We start from the raw sequence: 19,174 nt of genomic DNA, 5'->3' as shown, positions 1-19,174 counted from the left end.
AGCAGTGAACGAAAGAAAGGAGAGACAGAGCGTGCCGAAAAACTTTTAAAACAGTTCCTTGAAATCGACCAACTTGACTTGAAATTACCTGTGCAGCGCGTTCGAGATTTGCTTCAGTGATTGACCGACTTCCAGCACGAGTTTCTCGTTGTCATGCACGTTCTTGCTGCCGGCCGATCGCAGCGAGAGAGACTGGTTCTCCACCCGGGTGACCAGCTCCCGGAAGTGAAACTTGGTGTGCGGTGGAAGCGTTTCGTTGTCGGCAAAGGTAACACAGCAGGACTGGAGTGAGTTGAAGCGCTCGCTCAGCTGCAGCCACTGGGAGGCCGAGATGGAATTGACTGGAATTTTCAGACTGCCCTCGAGTATGTTTATGAGCTCTAGAATACCCTCCCGGCTGACCGTCGACGAGGGTGCCGAGGAGGAGGAAGCCGTAGATTTTTCCGATAGCAGCGAGCTGTTGCTATCGTTCGATTTGGATGCCGTGGTATTGTTGGTGTTATTGCTGCTGTTGGTGTTTATCATAACGGGACTGGGTATTTGATTCTGAACCGGCGTCGCGTAGATCGAAGAAAATTTGGATGGTTTAACCGGGACGGCCGGTTTTTTGGTAGACACCTGATGCGATGAGGTTTGGTCATCGTGATGGCTGGAATTACTGTTCGTTGTTGTCGTTACATGGGAACTATTTACACCGCTCGGTTCATCATCGGGATTATTGTTAATCTTTGCATTGGTAACGCTTTTTACTCCCAGCTTGGGACTCAATTGAGCATTCTGATCGTTGGGGGTTTCCTTCGCTTCCCAGAGTTTCTTCAAACTGCTAATACTTCCAGTGCTCTTTCGTTTGTCACTTTCGTCTCCTGTTCCGGTGCTTCCGGTAGATAAATTATCGCTACCACTGTTGGTACCTTCCGCTTTCAGTGAGTTTCCCTCGAGACTTTCCCGCTTCCTGTCGTCCTGGCTAAGTTCAATTTTGATTTCAGTCTTTTTCAGCTCGATTATCTTATTACTATCGATTGGAGCAACAGTTGTCACCACCGGTGCAGATGATTTTTTCAGTTTCAACGAATTCAGCTCATTTTCTAGCAGCAATTTATTGGTGGAAGAATCTGAGACTGTGCCGTTCTTGCTTGTTCCATTCCGTAGATGTTCCCCTCTTTTCACTCTGCCTTCGTTGTCACTCGACTGATGTTCATTTGCAACAGATTGATTGTTATTGAGAATGTTATTACTGTTATTATTCGTACTATGGTGTTTATTATTATTGTCCGAGCTAGAATCCGAGTTACCGGAGGCAGAGTTACGCTCTCCACTTCCAGTTCCATTGCTGGTGACGGCTGCCTCGTTGGAATTGTCCACCTTGCGCAATCTAGACTTGAAGTCGATAATGTTACTCGTTTCTTCTTTCTTGGGAATGGGATTAGGCATTCGTTTTGGCTCGACTTTCTTCAGCTGTGCCTTGAAAGAAGTTTGCGAAGCAGCCATGCTATTGTTTTCGGAAGGTTTTCCTTTGCGCAGCGAGCTAATGTCCGAGGACTTGTAGTGACTAGCACTGTCGCTTGGCGGTAACGGAGGAGGGGGTTTGGGAAAGTTGATGCTTTCCGCCAGTTCACTGACTAATTGTGAAGCTGGGTCGGCATGCATTTTGTGGTTATTCTCGATAGCTGGCTTTGGCACATTTGCTTTTTCCTTGATTTCGGCAGCAAGCTTTTCTTTGAAACTTGGTGGTGGTGGAGGAGGTTCATTGTTCTGAGCGAAAGCATCCGCTGGACTACCAAGAGAACTACAGGAATCGGTCGATGGTTCCCTTCGTCTCAAACTAACACCAAAGCGAGAACTTGCCTCTTCTACACTTGGTTCTGTATTCGAAACGTCATTCGATGGTTTCATTTGTTTCTCTAAGGGTAAACTATTGAGCTGATGGATTTCGAATTCCTCTGGAGGAGGTGGTAAATCCGCGGGTGGAGGAGGAAACTCAAGATCAGCAAGGGTAGGTGGAAGAGATCGTTTTGGACTGTTGTTGCCTACCGTACCACGAAAAGAGGAAAATGTCATCATTGAACCGTCCGTTGTGGTTCTATGCCGTTGAAGTTTGGAAAGACTGGCGCTGGCCGTATTTGCCATGGTGACTCCACTGGACGAATTGCTTCGAATCATCTGCGGTTGGAGTTGCTGTTGTGTCTTGACAGCCGTTCGTAGGCTATTGGAGATAACATTAGCGGCAGCCATCGGTGGTGGAGGATCTGGAGGAACCGAATTTACTCCCTGTTGACCAGCTACAGCAATCACCGTTCCATCACCCTGTCTCAAGGACTCCAAGTAAGCCCCAATTCTAGCTCCCTTTGGAAGCGTTCCATATCTATTGGTAGCTTTCTTTACATTCTGTACTTCCAGAGCACAAACTACCGGCGAACCGAGTGCGTTCAGCGACACAACTTGCGGGGGAGCACTACTTCCTCCCGGTGGTAGCGTAGCGGGGTCTCTTCGGGGTGCTCCCTGTTGTGGTAACGATCGCTTGCTGCTGCGCGTTTCCAAGCCTCTGTTGCCCATGATTGGAACACGTTTGAAGGAACTTTGCTGAGAAGTTGATTTCTGGAAGTGTCCTACGCCAGGTTCCTGACTATCGGTGTCCGTATCGGGCGTGATTTCTGTTTGCTCGTTTTCCGAATCCGTCGTTCTGTTGACAAGATTAGCAAGATCCCTCGAAAATCCTGCAAAATAAAATGTTTTTAGAAAATGCTTACCAAAAGTTATTAAGAATAGTTGTTGTTAATAAATGTTATTCGCTTGTTTCGAGCTTTCCAAAAACCAGGTTAGCAAAATTGTTAGGGATTAATGGGAGATTTTAAAATTAAAAGCGTTTAAAACAACTTGCGATTTCGTATTCGATATTCATAAAACCATTGAAAATTATACATTATTTGTAGAACCTGGACTTGATATTTGTATAGTTTTCAACATTTTGATTAGAATACAGAAACAATAGAAATGAAGTAGATATTAGAGGATAAGATTTAACATTTTCAGATTTGGTATCCAGGCTTCAGATGCCATACCTAGGAATAAGATTTCAAATTGAATTGACGATAACAAATAAAGATTGCAGAATCAGTCTTCTTCTTTACATGCGTTCAAATTCAGATTTCAAGTTTGAATCTCAGAATAAGATTTCAGAACCAAGACTTAGTTTTAGATTTCAAATTTTTTAATTCAGATACTTATATATAAGGTTTTAGATTTTACATTACCTCTTGGAAATAATATACCATACCTAGCTTTTCCACTACCTATTAGAATGTTATTTTGAGAAAATATCTTTTCTAAAGTTTTCTAACTGAAAGTTATTACTGATACTTATCTCATATTAACTTTAATAAACCCAATGTTTAGTTCCAAAGCCAAACCAACACACTAAATCTTGTTAGCCAAAATCCCACACACTAATCCCACCCTAAACCCGAAATTCGAAAATACCTCGAAACAGCTTATCGATAAGGAAACTACTGCAAGAGGACGATTTAGTGATTGGTATTATACCGTTTGAGTTCTGTTCGCCGTCACCCAGTTTGCCGTCCTCGTCCCGGTACGTCGAATCGCGACTCGACGATAGCAGACTGCAAATAAAGTTTAGATTTTTATTTTTGCAAGACAAAATTTAGAAGTTTAGAATACATACCTGGTCCGTTTTGGAGGAGCCGGTGCCGTCTTTCCACGTTTGTTTGTTGTCCTTCTCATCTGAACCCCAGCCGTCGATGTCTTGTTTGTAAACGTACTGAGCTTCGAACTTGAACCAGTATCTGTGGAGATGAATTTCGATTAAGTACCTACTTTAATCTGTTTTTAATATTCTTTGAAAAAAAATCTCACCGGAAATCGGGGTAATGGCCGGTTCGTGTTGCGGCTGCTGCTGTTGCGTCCCCATCTGGGGCTTCTTGCCCAGCTGCGGCGTCAGTTGGACCGGCTGTGATACACCCTGCAATTGCTTCTCTACTGCCTCGGTGATGGACGATTCCTGTCAACAGAAAATCTATACGGATAAGAAAAATTAGCGCTTGGAGACACCTTCTCGGCAATTACCTGAAACATGTGCTCTAGGTCGTGGTGTATGCTCTTGAAGGTCGGCCGGTCCTGGGCGTTCCACTGCCAGCACTTCCGCATCAACTCGTACACTTCGGGTGGACACCCGGGGGGACGCTCCATTCGGTAGCCGGACTCCAACCGGTGGAACACTTCCGTCAGATCGATGCCCGGATAGGGGGACATTCCGTAGGTGGCAATTTCCCACAGCAACACACCGAACGCCCACACATCGGATTTGGTGCTAAATTTATTATACGCTAAACCCTCCGGTGCGGTCCATTTGATGGGGAACTTTGCTCCGGCATGGGCTGTGTACGTGTCGTCTCGCATCAATCGGGCCAGCCCGAAATCCGCCACCTTGACCAGGTTGTTATCACCGACGAGACAATTTCGTGCTGCCAAATCGCGATGAATGAAGTTACGGCTCTCCAGGTAACTCATGCCCGATGCAATCTGGGTGGCCATATACAGCAGCGCTACCGCATCCAACGTTTCTCGGCCAGCCGAGCGCAGGAAGTCCAGCAGGTTGCCATGGCTCATGAATTCGGTGATGATGTAGAAAGGGGGCTCTCGAGTACAGACACCTGGTGAATGGAGAATGAAAGGTAACATTAGGTCAAACCTTCTTAAATCCATACTAATTTCTACTTGGAAAGCTTTTGAAATCAATTTTTAGGACCCCAATAAAGGTTATTGAATGTGTTAGGGCGTGAAACACCCTACAAACAATACCGCTGGGCTCACTGCTGGCAGCCTATCTGTCAGCTGATCGACGCGCCAACCAGCGGGTAGATTACAACAACAACAACCAATCACTTTATGTTTTGTTCTGTAAACGTATAGTCGCGAATTCACACTTCGAGCTGGTGGTTGCAGAGATACTGCATTAGTTGTAGGGGGTTCGTAACCGAAATCCTCTTTTTTCTGCTGTGGTTTATCTTTCGATTGGAAATCGTTAATACCTGGCGACGTTTTGCTGGGAATTTGCGCAGTTTACAACAGTGGCGACGAGTCGGTCAAGTGATTATCGCGAAATTCACTTAATTATCGCGTAATTACGTTCCCCACGCGGAAAAGACGTCGGTGTGTGATGAATTCAAGTGATCCTAACCCAACTTCGGATCAATCCGCTGGATCAAATGGGACCATCAACGGGCTCCCCAGTGGACAGCAGTTCCTCCCAGCTGGCATGGCAAGCTTTGTTCGCCCCACACAGTTCGGTCAGCAGCCACCGACGGGACTTTCGCAACAATTCCCCGGGCAGCAGCAGCAGCCACAGTCGTATCAATCAACACACCACCTCTCATCATCAGACGCACTCCTTTCCCAGCTCCTCCAACAGCAGCAAGCATTTGCGACACAAATGCTAAATCAGCAACAGGAGTTTATGCGACAGCAGCAGGAGATGTTCCTCCTTACGATGTCATCGTTGAGCGTGCAGGTACCATCTAACCCTGAAGTGATTTTAGATTCACTTTCGCATCACATCAAGGAGTTCCGGTACGATCCGGAAAACAACATTACGTTTGCGGCTTGGTACGCGCGGTACAAAGACCTGTTTGAGCAAGACGCATCCCGGCTCGACAGCGATGCAAAAGTCCGTTTGCTCCTCCGGAAGATGGGTTCCGCCGAACATGAACGGTATGTTAATTTCATCCTTCCGAAACTACCGAAAGAGTACCAATTTGACGAAACTGTTCGGAAATTGGGAATCCTGTTTGGTGCTGCTGAATCGCTCATCAGCAAGCGGTATCGTTGCCTGCAGACAACGAAAAAGTCCACCGAAGATTACGTTTAGTTTTCATGCCGTGTAAACAAGAACGCGGTCGATTTTGAGCTGAGTAAATTGACGGAGGAGCAGTTCAAATGTTTATTATTTGTTTGCGGCATGAAAGCGGAGTGTGATGCAGAGGTGCGTACTAGACTGTTGGCAAAAATCGAGGACCGGAACGACGTGACCCTGGAGCAGCTTTCTGAAGACTGCCAGCGGCTGATGTGTCTGAAGAGAGACACTGCTTTGATCGAGGGAACATCCGGACCACCAGCAGTGCAGTTCGTGGAGCGGAACTATAATCGGCAGCAATTTTCTAAAAGTTCTTCGAAAAAAGTGAAGCAAAATAGTGAACACAAAAACATTCCCCCAACCCCTTGTTGGAAGTGCGGCGCAATGCACTACACTCGTGAGTGCCCATACAAGGACCACAAGTGTAGTGATTGTGGCAACAACGGACACCGTGACGGTTATTGTTTATCCGAAAACAAAAGTGCAAAGCCCTATCACAAGAACAAAAATAGAACTTTTCGGGCAAATACAGTTAAAGTGAAAGCAGAGCAACAAAAAAGAAAATTTGTTCGAGCTCATCTAAACGGTGCTGAAGTGCAACTGCAGTTGGACACTGGGTCCGACATCAGTGTGGCATCGAAGCGTGTGTGGGAGAAAATCGGGAAGCCTTCCACCACCCCAGCACTAGGAAATGCATCAACGGCTTCTGGTGCCCCCCTCCAGGTTCCAGTGTGACGTCAACGTCAATGGCCAGCAGCGCCGTGGGACATTTCACGTGGTCGACAAATCGTTTAACGTGTTTGGAATCGATTTGCTTGACGCTTTTGGGCTCTGGTCTGTGCCGATTTCTACTTTTTGCAACCAGAGTGTCAAACCATCCACATCGTCGGAGTCATTTGAGGCAGCACCACGCTCCAAACATTCAGCATCCAGCACTTCACCACAGCACAATCGCACAGCAAGGCTGAACCATTTCAGGAAAATCGAGAGGGGAGAAGTTCGGTTCCAATAAGTGAGGATCTGAGCACATTTTGCGTAGCTCCAACAATACCGAAAAATCTTGGACAGTCTCCAGATACTTCACCGTTATCCCGCCTCTCTCAACGTCTCCTTCTCCATCATCAACAAGCTCTGCTGGCCCAGTAGAGGTCAACGAACAGCTGTGCAGGTGCCTCGTCGTTCTTCGCGGACCAGAAGACCGCCGATCCGGTTCAACCAGCACCGGCTGTATTAAGGGAGGAGATGTTAGGGCGTGAAACACCCTACAAACAATACCGCTGGGCTCACTGCTATCTGTCAGCTGATCGACGCGCCAACCAGCGGGTAGATTACAACAACAACAACCAATCACTTTATGTTTTGTTCTGTAAACGTATAGTCGCGACGTGATTTTACTTCGTCAATAAATCGTCTTTTTAATATGTAGTGTTAAGTAACTACGTGTTATTTATTCTTGTATCCGTGCTACCCCAGTTTACAACAGAATGCAGAGTTAGTTGTCTGAGACATCGCGCCGGTTAGTGATCGATTTATCCTATTTGGTTCAGCAGATTTCTTAAAATGTTTTTACTATACTTTTTGAAATAAACCAATAAGGCAGTTGGCAGAAGAGGTCGTTCATAAGTACATATATGCTGAAACAGGTCTATTTTTATTGCTGTGGATCACATTATCGCGAATATGACCTATCATAAAGGACAGTTAATTACATCGAAAATGAAAGTTTTCAGTACATTGAGTTTATGGAGGCCTGGTGTCCAAGAATCTTTAGTTATCAAAATAGCGTCCAAGCAACTGGAGCTACGAATCAAAATTTAGAGCATGCGTCGTTAAAATCCAAACTACACGCACGCAAAAATAGCAAAATCGTTGAATGTGGCCAGATCAACCGTCACCAAAGTAATAAAAGACAACTAGGAAGCCTGGATCTGGGGGAAATCGGAAGCTTCAGTGACGGAAAGAAGAGTGGCGATCCGCCAATCCAAAAGATCTCCGGAGGATTTCAAACCGACCAACATCCAGGGACTTCGTGAAAATATCAGCCAGTTGTTCATTACTCTTGATCGGTACGATTTTCAGCACACCAGAAGAGCAACTCGATCTCGAAGAAAGTGGTGTTTGATGTCAACATGGTCGGCACGCCGGGATTCGCAGTTTCTTGCCATTCCAATGCACCCATGGTTGTCATCACAAATGGTCACAGGTGATACGTTTCGGAATCTCAGATCTTTCAAAATACCGATCAGCCATATTCGGCTTCACTGGACGACATAGCTACCGTTGTTTGCTTTTTGCTGGACCAGGATATAGTTTTATCAAAGACTTGGAACATGTAACCGCTTACAGACTTTCTATCTTCCGTGTGTCGCAAGCCCAATTCGGATCCGCGAATCCTCGTAGTTGTTCTGCCTGCTTGTTGACGGAGTTCCTCAGAAAGACGTCTTTTGTATCCTTCAAATAGCGAACAGTGCACCCCAATGATGCTCACCAGAATTCTGCTGAAAACGTCCAAGATAGCCATTCGTATAAAACATATATCAGAACGGGTAAACATCATAAGGTACATTATGGTTTCTAAAAGTTCTCGGTACGGTTCGCTTGTTGTTCCAGCTTCATTCTTCTCCAACTGCAATGCCTTTTCATCGGAGTCTTGTAAGGGTTGCATTCAGCCAAGCCAAATTTACGAAGAAGTTTTTCGATACTAGCTGTTTTCGACAAATTCATCTTGCCACGCTTCATGTCGTAATCGATCTTGACACCAAAAAAGTTTCGCACATTCCCGCAATCCGTAATTTGGAACTCATTTGATAGCTGTTGCTTCATATTTAAAACAGTTTCCAAGTTTTCTTGTCGGCCACAACCAGATCATCGACGTACAGGACCAGAAATATTTCGTCTCTCCTCCTCTCGTCGATTCGTGAATAGAGGCAATAATCGTGTTGAGACCGTTGGAACCTTACCTTTATTAAAGTGTCATTCAGCCTCTCGTTCCAGCACCGGGGACTCTGCTACGCTACGTGTTAGACCCTGAAAAGTCACCACGTCTTTCTTGCGAAGGGAGCGCGCAAGGATTTTCTTCTGGATTGACAACAGCCAAAGGACTTGTGAATTCCACTTCGTCATCACTGACCAGAGGATGAAATTCTTCGGGGCCATCACCAATATCGTTTTCAACTGCCCTCTCTAGCTCATGCTGCACAGGAATGACCAAGGGGTTTTCTTCGGAACTTGTTCATCTCGAAAGGGAAAATTTGCTTCATTAAATTTCACATCTCGAGCAATGATAACCTTTTGAAAATCCGGATCCCAAAGTCGGTACCCATTGGGAGCATAACCAACCAGTATTGCCTTCTTACTCTTTGCATCAAACTTCTTCCTCAACTGGTTTGGTACCCAGACGAACGCTTGACAACCAATAATTCGTAGCTTCTTGATATTCGGCTTCTCATGCGGCCACACATTTGGATTGGAGTAGCTTTACCACCCACAGCACACGTTGGACTTCGATTGATGAGGAAAATTGCGGTCTGGACAGCTTCCGGCCACAAGAATTTCGGTACACCAGAATCAACCAGCCTTGTCTGCGATGGTACGGTTGAATCTTTCTGCAACTCCATTCTGCTGCGGAAAGTAGGCAACGATTGGTTGCAACTGGATTCATTTGGCCTTGCAGTATTATCGCTGCACATTACAATTGTATTCCGTACCTTGATCAACAGTTAGCTTAGAAATTTTCATTTGCGACTCCGTCGTAACTATGGCTCCATATTGTTTGAAAAAAACAAATACTTCGGACTACTTCTTCTTCGGATAAAAAACTGCACAATGTGTGAAGTCGTCAATGAAACTCACAAAATATCTGGAGCTATCCCAGGCCACGATGGGGCCACAAACATCCGAGTGTACTCGCTCTAAGCTAAGGGTCGTGAAGCACGGCTTCGCGTTCCATCAAAAGGCTCTCGACACTGCTGACACCTCGTAATTCTGGCAGGTAAACCACGTTCTTCAACCCGAACCGGACTCTGCAAGAAGTATAGCCTCGGACAACGCCTTCGTAATGACCAACTAAGGTAACGCTTTCTTTTTCCACATCGACAACGAATGGTTTCTTCAATTTCCGAATTGATTGCAGATAACTCCGACAGTTAACAAGATGGTCACTGCATACCGAATCAAAGAAGAAAATTGCTTCAAGTTGGCTCAATTTTCTCGCTGGATTGACCATAGATGAAACAGTCCTACGGTCGCATAGCACCGTGTTAGCGCTCGATTCCGGCAGTCCTTTTGAACGTGGCCAAGCTTACCACAGCGATAACATTTCGGTCCTTTGGGTTTCATCGGTCGATTTCCTTTTCTTCCGACGAACACCGTGCTCTTGTCCTCGTTCGATTCTTCCATCCGGTCTTCTCGTTTGGATACTTCGGCCAACAGTCGTTGTTTAACCATTTCCAGCGAAAGATCCTTTTCGTCCAGATTCTCGAGGGCCGTCACCAGAGGATCAAAGCTGTTTGGTAGTGTCAGAAAAAGTTGAGACACCAGATCGTTTGTTTCCAACTTGGCCCCAGCAGACTTCAACTGAGTCACCGCACGCTTTGGCAAATGGAGCTATGGCTGTTTTACTCTCAATTTCCCAACATTTTTCAAATAGTTCAGAAAAAGCATGTTCTGACTTGAAAATTTCGAACCAAATTTGATGTATGTTGTGTGATTTTTTCCGGGAAATCCAACGAAGCCTTTTTGAGTCACCGCACGCATTGGAAACAGGAGTTATGGCTGTATTACCCTCAGTTCCCTTATATTTTTCAAATAACTCAGAAAAAGCAGTTTCGGACATGGAAATTTTGAACCAAATGAGACTTATGCAATTTTTTTTTGGAGTCGAATTGAGGCTGTTTGAACCACCGCACCACAGTGGTCCGAAATGGCTAAAAGTGGAACTTTTTTCCTAGCGCCTCTGCCTTTCATCTAATCTCTTAAGTGTCTTCAGAACATTTGCTTCTTCAAACATGCTGCATAATTTGAAGGTATCAAAAGTTAGTCTGAGTCCAGTATAAAACATTCTAACTTTTTTATAACAATAGATGGAGCTTTACTTTATGCTACAAAGTTGTAGAATACGTGAAAATATGAAACTTTGTTAAATACATCAAAACTCTATCTCTTTTCAGAGCAGAGTTATCAAGGTTTTTTTTTAAAGTTATTTAAAAGTTAGTTTTCTAAACTTAACTATAGTTAGATGAGGATTTACATGAATAAGATGTTCTGAACATTTGTTGGGGCATTCAAATCACACGTTTTGCACAAGATTTCACACATTCTACGACGTTTTCTAGCCAACTTATTGCAACTTTAAGTTTTATTTTTACTCAATTTCACGAGCTTCTATTGCAAAAACGTGCAAGTGAATTTTTAAAACTAATAAACCACATTGAAGCTTGAATTGAATGCAACAAATTGGTGTTGGCACCAATTGTCTCCACGTGCTCATATTTGAACACAACAAGCAGACTTTTGATGTGTTTTGCGTGTTTTTGGGAAATTGAGAGTAAAACAGCCATAACTCCAGTTTCCAATCCGTGCGGTGGCTCAGGCAGGCTTCGTTGGATTCCTCAGAAAAATCACACAAGATACGTTTCATTTTGCTCAAAATTTTCAGGGCCGAAAATGCTTTTTTTCTGAAATAATTGAAAAATGTAGAGGAATTGAGGGTAAAAACAGCCATAACTCCATTTTCCGTGCGGTGACTCTAACAGCCTCCACTGGATTCCTCGTAAAAAAATCACACAAGATACGTCGGATTTGGTTCAAAATTTTCAAGTCCGAACATGCGTGTTCTTAACTATTTGTAAGGGAATTGAGAGTAAAACAGCTATTACTCCTGTTTCCAATGCGTGGAGTGGCTCAAATAGGCTTCATTGCATTCCTCGAAAAAAAAAATAACAAGAGATTTGTTTATTTGGTTCAAAATTTTTAAGTCCTGCTTTTTTTTCGGAAATAATCGAAAAATATAAATAGGGGAATTGAGGATAAAAACAGCCATAACTTCATTTGCCAAAGCGTGCAGTGGCTCAAACAGCCTCCAATAAATTCCTCAGAAAAAAATAACACAAATTAGGTCTATTTTTGTTCAAAATTTTCAAGTCGAAATAATTTTTTTCTGAATTGTTTACAAAATATAGGGGGTGTGTTTGTGGGTTCAAATTATGGGTTAAAAAGGCACTATAACTCCGTTCGTAAGCTCATGCGGCGTCTGAAACTACGTCCAATCGATTTTCCGGAAATTTTCACTAGAGGAAAGTACTTTTTCATAGATTTGTTACGTGTAGGAGGGAAGATATTGAATTTCTTCGTAGTTTATACTAGGATTGGTCGATCTTGGATCGATCCTTGGAGGATTGATCTTTTAAACTCCGATTTTCGATTTTTTGGATCGATTCTTCGGCCAGGAAAAGATCGATTAGATCAGTTTATTTTCGATTCGATCTTTCGATCTTTTTCTCTCATTTAGGGGAAATAAGAGCATAATGGCCACATTAAGGAGGACGCTTATTTAACCATAGAAAACAGCTATAATATGTGAGTTACATCATTGTTTCGTGTTCAGCCACTAAAAAAGTCAATTTCCTAACTGAATGAAACTTGAAAAAAGTAGACATAAACGTTTAAAGATGCATTATAAAGTTTTGTGCCGAAACCTGAAAATCAGTCACTGTAGGGGCATCATTGGCACCATCAATCGGGGCAAGATGAGAAATTTCTGCCGTAGAATCTAGCAGCGAATTTAATTTGACGAAGTGAGTTGTTGATCAGTTAAAAAATAATTTTAGAAATTTTTAATTTATTTCAATACAATTTTGCAAATTATTTCCAAACCTCGTGAATTGGGTGCAGAAAGGTGTTTGTGATTGATTTAGAATATAAAATTAGCAAGAATTTGCTAATCTTAAGAAACAACAGCGATTTTTCTAAAAATTATTTTTTTCAAAATTAATATGTTTTTTTTTTGTCTGCATATTTTGTTTGATAACTGTAATATACAATAGACAATCTTAATAAAAATACCTCGAAATAATTTCTTTTAATCTCTTGAATATTTCTTGACAGTACATTTCTTAAAAATATCAAAGCGGTTTCGAGATTTTTGAATTTGGATTGGTATTGATTTTAAACACTTACTCCGGTTCACCTTACATAAAAGCGCCTAAAATTTTATTCTTTCCATATGTAGAAAGATTATACAAATTTGAAAATTTGTGTCTTTTTTGCATATTTTTTAAATAAAAAGCAGTTTCCTCTTGTTACAAATAGAAAAGATCGATTAATTGGAGATCGATCTTCAAGCTCCGATTTTTTAGATGGATCAATCCCAGAACCGTTCATCTGAATCGATCTTGTAGATCGATCTTTCCGCGAAGATCGAACAATCCTAGTTTATACACTTTTTTCACCATTGTGCGATGTGCGATACTTTGACAAAAAAGGACCATGATTGAATTGTAACATAAACTCAATAATGCAATTGTTCTGAAGTACGATCAGCATCAACAGCATATTTACAATAAACAATAAGAAAACGCTGACCAGCTTACACACAGAATTACTTGCACTGAATTAAGCAGAATTTTGCTTGTTTGGCTTAAAACTCAGAGGCTTTATCAAAACATCTTAATGGTTAGTTCTCAAGAAAAATAAACCGAACCGAAATAAAAAGTATACCTATCTTTACAGTATTTAAGAAAAAATTAAAACTGTACTTATATCAAAATGCTAACCAATCAAGTATTAACGACCTTCAGCACTAGGGTCTACCCACTCTTACGAAACCATACCGTACATAGATAGTATGGATAGTATGGAGCTGGGGGAGGAAGACTTTCGCTGTATCATTTTCTGTATCGTTTTTTTTACTGTTCGGCAAAAAGCCAGCAATTGTTGAAAAGATTTGTAATCGTTCAAATTTTAACTTTACATGATCAGTTTCGTGTAGCGAGTCATGTAATTCAGTTGTTTAGGTGCTGAATTTAAGTCTTTTGAGGTAATTGCTGCAGATTCAAAAATAAACATCGAAATCGACTACAACAGCTAGATCATCCAATACCAGTCTGTCAACTCTGTCGTAACTATAAACATAAAACTATATAAAAATGTTGTTCGGTCGATGGGAACAACCCAAAATCAAAATCTGTTATTTAAGCTATTTGAGAACAACCATTAATCAAACAATTTTTATATATCAGCTTCAAAAACTTCAACGAAATTTGAGCGACTCTATACGCCTGATCATGCAAGAATTTGCCAGAGCTAAACAAAACCTAATTAAATCATTGTTTCATGAAAAACAAGTGAATTCCAGCATCAAAAAAGTTTTATTGAAATTTATCAAAATCAGAAAGTAAAATTTTGAACCTTCCCACTGGTTGATAGATTGATGAGAGAAATTTGACGTTTGAAAGATTTTTTTCTTTTTTTATTCAGTCTTCCTCTCCCAGGTATAGAGGGGTGTGATTCTACTGTGTTTCTCAAACTAAAATCACAATTTCAACTGCACGGATCTCCCAAGAAACTACATTCCTACAAAAGTAACGCGCGGCAAGCGCAGCAAATCTTGTCATTACTATGGGCTCTTGGGAGGAGAGGACAGGAAATGGTCTTCACAACCGTGTGCAACCTGGTGTGGGACCTTTTAAAATTATCCTTCCTAATCCTTACCCTAATCTTCTACTATCTTCCACCATATATTCCAATCCCAAGTAATACCGATAGTTTTATTGGACTCCTCAAGCACTTTATACAACTAAAACTTTATCTAGTTGCCTGCTTTAAAACTTTGAATATTGCTTGAGAATCCTTCACTTTCTATCCTTTCCTTAATCCTCAAAGGCAGCAGCGAAAATCAAAATGTAGGTAGTTAGCAGCTAAGTTAAAGCAAACACACAAACATTGAAATTGTGTAATCCGTCAACAGGTTTTTTAAAACTTCTTCGGTTTGTGGTTGGTTCGGTTAAAAAAAGTAAAAAATATTAATTCCTGCTAAAATCAAATTATTTATCAGTTAACAAAAAGCTCATAACTGTTCGTTAAAATAATATCGCTTATAAACAGGCCGAAAAGTAAAATACGATATTGTAGAGAAAATAACGATATTGGCAAATTTAAGATTCATGTTAACGGAAAACGGAATGACTCTCAGGCACTATGTTATTTTGCATGGATGATTGCCATGAGTAAACGAGTCAGTCAACAAAATTTAAACTGTATTGTTTAAGCTTGATAAATACTGATAATTTATTTTTGAACTCTTGCTGAGATTAAATTTCCATTTAATAACTTACCTATCAATTGCACCAGGTTCGGGTGTTTCATTTCCTTCATAATAGCAGCCTCTTCGATGAAATCCTTCAGTGCCATCGTGTCCTCCTTGAGCGTTTTGACCGCCACCGTATTACCATACCGTTTCCACACAGCCTCGTACACTTCCCCGTACTGCCCACCACCCAGTTTATGTTTCATCACAATATCAGTTCGACAGATTTCCCACTCGTCCGGTTCCGGACTCAGCGGGAACACCGTGGGTTTGTTTTGCTTTGGCGCCGGATAGAGCAGCGGCGTAATCAGTCCGTGTCCCTCGTGTAGCACACTATGGTGGTGCACCAGCTCCGCCAGGGTATTAAATTTAGCCTCCGCCGTCACGTACACCTTCCCGTCCGAATCTTCCGATATCCGGTAGTGGTAGACGCGACCTTCGTACCTTAAACTTATACTACGCTGCCCGGGGGAACTTTCGCTCTCCCGGACCAGAAAGCTTCCGTTGATACCGGAACTGAGCAGGTATTCGGCGGCGTTTCGCGAAATCGGCCCATGATACCAGGAATGCTTTTCTAAGGAATTTAGCGGTGTGACGTAGTTGGAAGGAACCCAACCGACGTGGCCGGAATCGGAATGTGCCTCGCACCACTCCCCGGATTTGTTGTAGGAAAGTATCCGCACCTGTTCACCCTTCCGGAGGCTCAGTTGATTTTCGCCTCCGGCCTTGAAGTCGTATAAGGCGACGAACAGCTGTGGATCGTCTTCTTCCGGTCCGGGCGCCAGCAAATTTTCTTTGGACGTCCATCGGTGTGCATTCTCGAAGCTGGACTGGGCCGTGTTGGAGCTGCCCTGGGAGTGCATCGTTCCGGTGTGGTTTTCCGACCCATCCTGGTTCTGGCCGAGCAAATCGGTTGGGAGCAAACTGCCCGGTGGCGGAATATGTGGCAGTGGGCGGGATTGCAGCAACGCTTCTGCGGATGAAAAGATAAGATACGAAAATAAATTAGCATTTTGGTGTGGTAGGTAGTTTGGGTAGATCGATATTTTGAACCGGCCAATTGAACGAGCCGAATGACGCCATGGCACATAATTGAGCGAAATATTGAGGATGTACTAACGGGGAGCAAACATTCAACTGGACAACCCACCGCGCGAATAGAAAGATCTGCTCTGACGGAAGTTTGATAACGTGTGGCGAAATCAGTTTTAAATGCCAATCTAATTACAGCTTTGTGTTAAATGTCAGTAGAAAAGTCAGATTTTTCAAACGTCACTCCGTTAAAACAAGAGGCGATTGGCAAAATCTGACACAATATTGGAGTTCATAACTACAGATTTTTTTTAAATCAACGATATCTATATAAGGCCTACTAAAACCCTCCAACATTTAATCGCGGGCTAAATTTTGCCATTTAAGCTATAGAGTCAAATTCGCACTTCCCGAACTGGTACGGGTAAAAAAGATGGGGGTTGAAAGGAAGAAATTGATGTAAATTCAAGACCTACATTGCAAGTTCATTTTTTAAAGAGCAAGAGCAAAAAACAACTCCAATGAGCTCTACTTTATAAATAAATGTATGCAAACAATGAACCTGGAACATGTTTTTGAAAAAAAAATTTGCATCAAACCAAAAGGGGAACAGACAAAACGAAACCGGAAGGAAACGAAAAAGATGCCAGTTGCAATGGAATAAATAAAAGAAAACGACTCGGCGGCAACCGGATAATTTTGCTGCCCAACAACAACAACAACCAAAGAGATGCAAAAATGTTGTTTGATCTTTCTCTGGTAGAGTATTTTCCCATTATTGTGGTCTGTGGTTTGCAGAAGTAGGTACCTAACAACTCTACCTGTTGAGAAGTGTTACTCAACTGTTAGAGGGTTTTCGGATTTAAGCCACAGTTCCGATGATTGGATAACCTAATTGGAGCAATGAACTTATTCAAACTTTCCTAAATGCATTTTTCAATTATCAACCACAGCAATTGTGTAACACCCCCATAGGCGGAGGAAAACGAGGAAAAAAGAGCCCTCGCCATTAATTGCTACTTGTCTCTCTGTTATAGGAGAAATAATGCGCCGCGAGAAAGCCTTTCATCAAAATCGTTGAAGTTGTCACGGTTAGTTAAGCGTAATTTCATCACTTGATGCGATGCCTTAATTATGATTGTGCAATACAGCAGCGATGGCAGAAACAGGCAAAGCAGCAGCAGAAACAGACCCCAATTACCCATACTTCAGCAACACGATGCAACAAATGAGCTGACATCAAGATGATGGAACGGACCATTAGATGGGAAACTTTTATCCGTCGAGTCGTGGGCAGAGAAAAGACAAGCTGCTTCACCTTCCACAGGATTCATTATCGTATCAGGTTGATTGTGAATGGACAGATTGAATTAGTCGGCCTATTATCTTTTCCCCCAAAATGAAAGTGTTTTTCTCGTAGTAGATGAAACCGTCGTTGGTGTGTCATTGAAGTTCAACAATTTTTTATTAATTTGTTCAGAATGCTTCATACACATTTGAGAATTACCGGTCCAAGAAATTACCCAGGATTGAAAAATCAAGAAAATCAAGAAAATCAAAGAAATAACAAAAATCAAGAAAATCAAAGAAATAATAAAAATCAAGAAAATGAAAAAATCAAGAAACTCAAAGAAATAACAAAAATCAAGAAAATTTAAAAATCGAGTTTATCAATCAAGAAATCAAGAATTTCAAGAAAATCAAAAAAATCAATAATTTCAAAAAAATCAAGGAAATCCAAAAAATCAAGAAAATGAAAAAAATCAAGAAAATCGAGAAAATCAAGAAAATCAAGAGAATCAAAAAAATCATAAAACAATCAAGAAAATCAAGAAAATCAAGAAAATAAAAGAAATAACAAAAATCAAGAAAATCAAGAAAATCAAAGAAATAATAAAAATCAAGAAAATGAAAAAATCAAGAAAATCAAAGAAATAACAAAAATCAAGAAAATCAAGAAAATGAGAAAATCAAGTTTATCAATTCAATCAAGAATTTCAAGAAAATCAAAAAAAACAATAATTTCAAGAAAATCAAGAGAATCAAGAAAATCATAAAACAATCTAGAAAATCAAGGAAATCCAGATAATCAAGTTAATCCAGCAAACATAAAATCGCATTAAAATGATAACTCAAGTCATTAAAAACGTTGCTGCGAATCGTAATTCCAACTAACGCAAGTAAAAGATCGTAAAAATCGTTACTCGAAGTCGGAATAAATGGTTATGATAAAAAGTCCACCATGTTTGCAGATTTTGAAGACGATTTCGTTCTTTTGCTTTCTCCCGCGTGGGTAAAGTGAGAGAACAGCTTTGTTGTTCTCTCTGCGACCATCAGTGCAACCAGATTGCTAAAAATCAGATGGTGAATGTGCAAGAATTGACCAATGACAGAGGCAGCAAATATTGTCGCTGGCAACGGTTCGCAAGCGTTGAGAGGAAAAACTTGTGCTCTGATGCATTTTTTTCAGTATGTATGAATATGGTGTCGAATGTCGTCCATCGTAAAAATCTCTTATCGTTTAGACCAGAAATTGAAAATATGTATGTATATTACCTCCACATTTGTAGGTAAATGCGTTTTTTTCGAGTTTAATACAATTATTCTATAATGCATATGAGACGAATACAAAAGTTGTAGAAAAATATACCTACAAAAATGATTGCTGGGTAGCACATCTCAAAAATTTAGGAAATTTAAATTAAAGAAACAAAATTAAATAAATTGAAGAATGGCCAAAAAATATACAATGATCCTCATGATCATACGTTAACACATTAAGGACCGCAAAGAAATCATAGCCCGATAACACCAAAATTTAGCATAACCTATCTCAGAAACCATTAAACTAAAGTTTACAAATCTAGCATCTTTGAGTTATCGAATGTATTGTATACAGTTTTGCAAAATCGTCATAAATTATTTTTGAAGCCTTTAGGAGAATTACGTTTCTCGACAAATATGTTCTGTTA

The 19,174-nt window shown here is 41.3% G+C and overlaps 1 protein-coding gene across 2 annotated transcripts in view; it reads right to left on the bottom strand.

The window, feature by feature from the left end:
- Positions 1-19,174, bottom strand: part of LOC129757681 (tyrosine-protein kinase Abl) — a 448,900-nt gene that overhangs the window by 3,165 nt on the left and 426,561 nt on the right. The window contains exons 2-7 of one of the 2 annotated variants that reach the window (XM_055754965.1): positions 15,199-16,143; positions 4,081-4,667; positions 3,871-4,015; positions 3,680-3,800; positions 3,541-3,617; positions 89-2,714 (exon numbers count right to left, since the gene is read on the bottom strand). In XM_055754965.1, the coding sequence (XP_055610940.1) occupies positions 89-2,714; positions 3,541-3,617; positions 3,680-3,800; positions 3,871-4,015; positions 4,081-4,667; positions 15,199-16,143 (4,501 nt within the window). Of the gene's footprint in view, positions 1-88; positions 2,715-3,477; positions 3,618-3,679; positions 3,801-3,870; positions 4,016-4,080; positions 4,668-15,198; positions 16,144-19,174 lie in introns of both variants that reach the window. The other variant, XM_055754964.1, reaches the window with a different exon arrangement.

The sequence above is a fragment of the Uranotaenia lowii genome, chromosome 3, assembly GCF_029784155.1.
Source record: "Uranotaenia lowii strain MFRU-FL chromosome 3, ASM2978415v1, whole genome shotgun sequence".
NCBI classification, from domain to species: Eukaryota; Metazoa; Arthropoda; class Insecta; order Diptera; family Culicidae; genus Uranotaenia; species Uranotaenia lowii.
The sequence above is the reverse complement of the archived record's forward strand: the minus strand, read 5'-3'. Positions and strand labels throughout refer to the sequence as shown.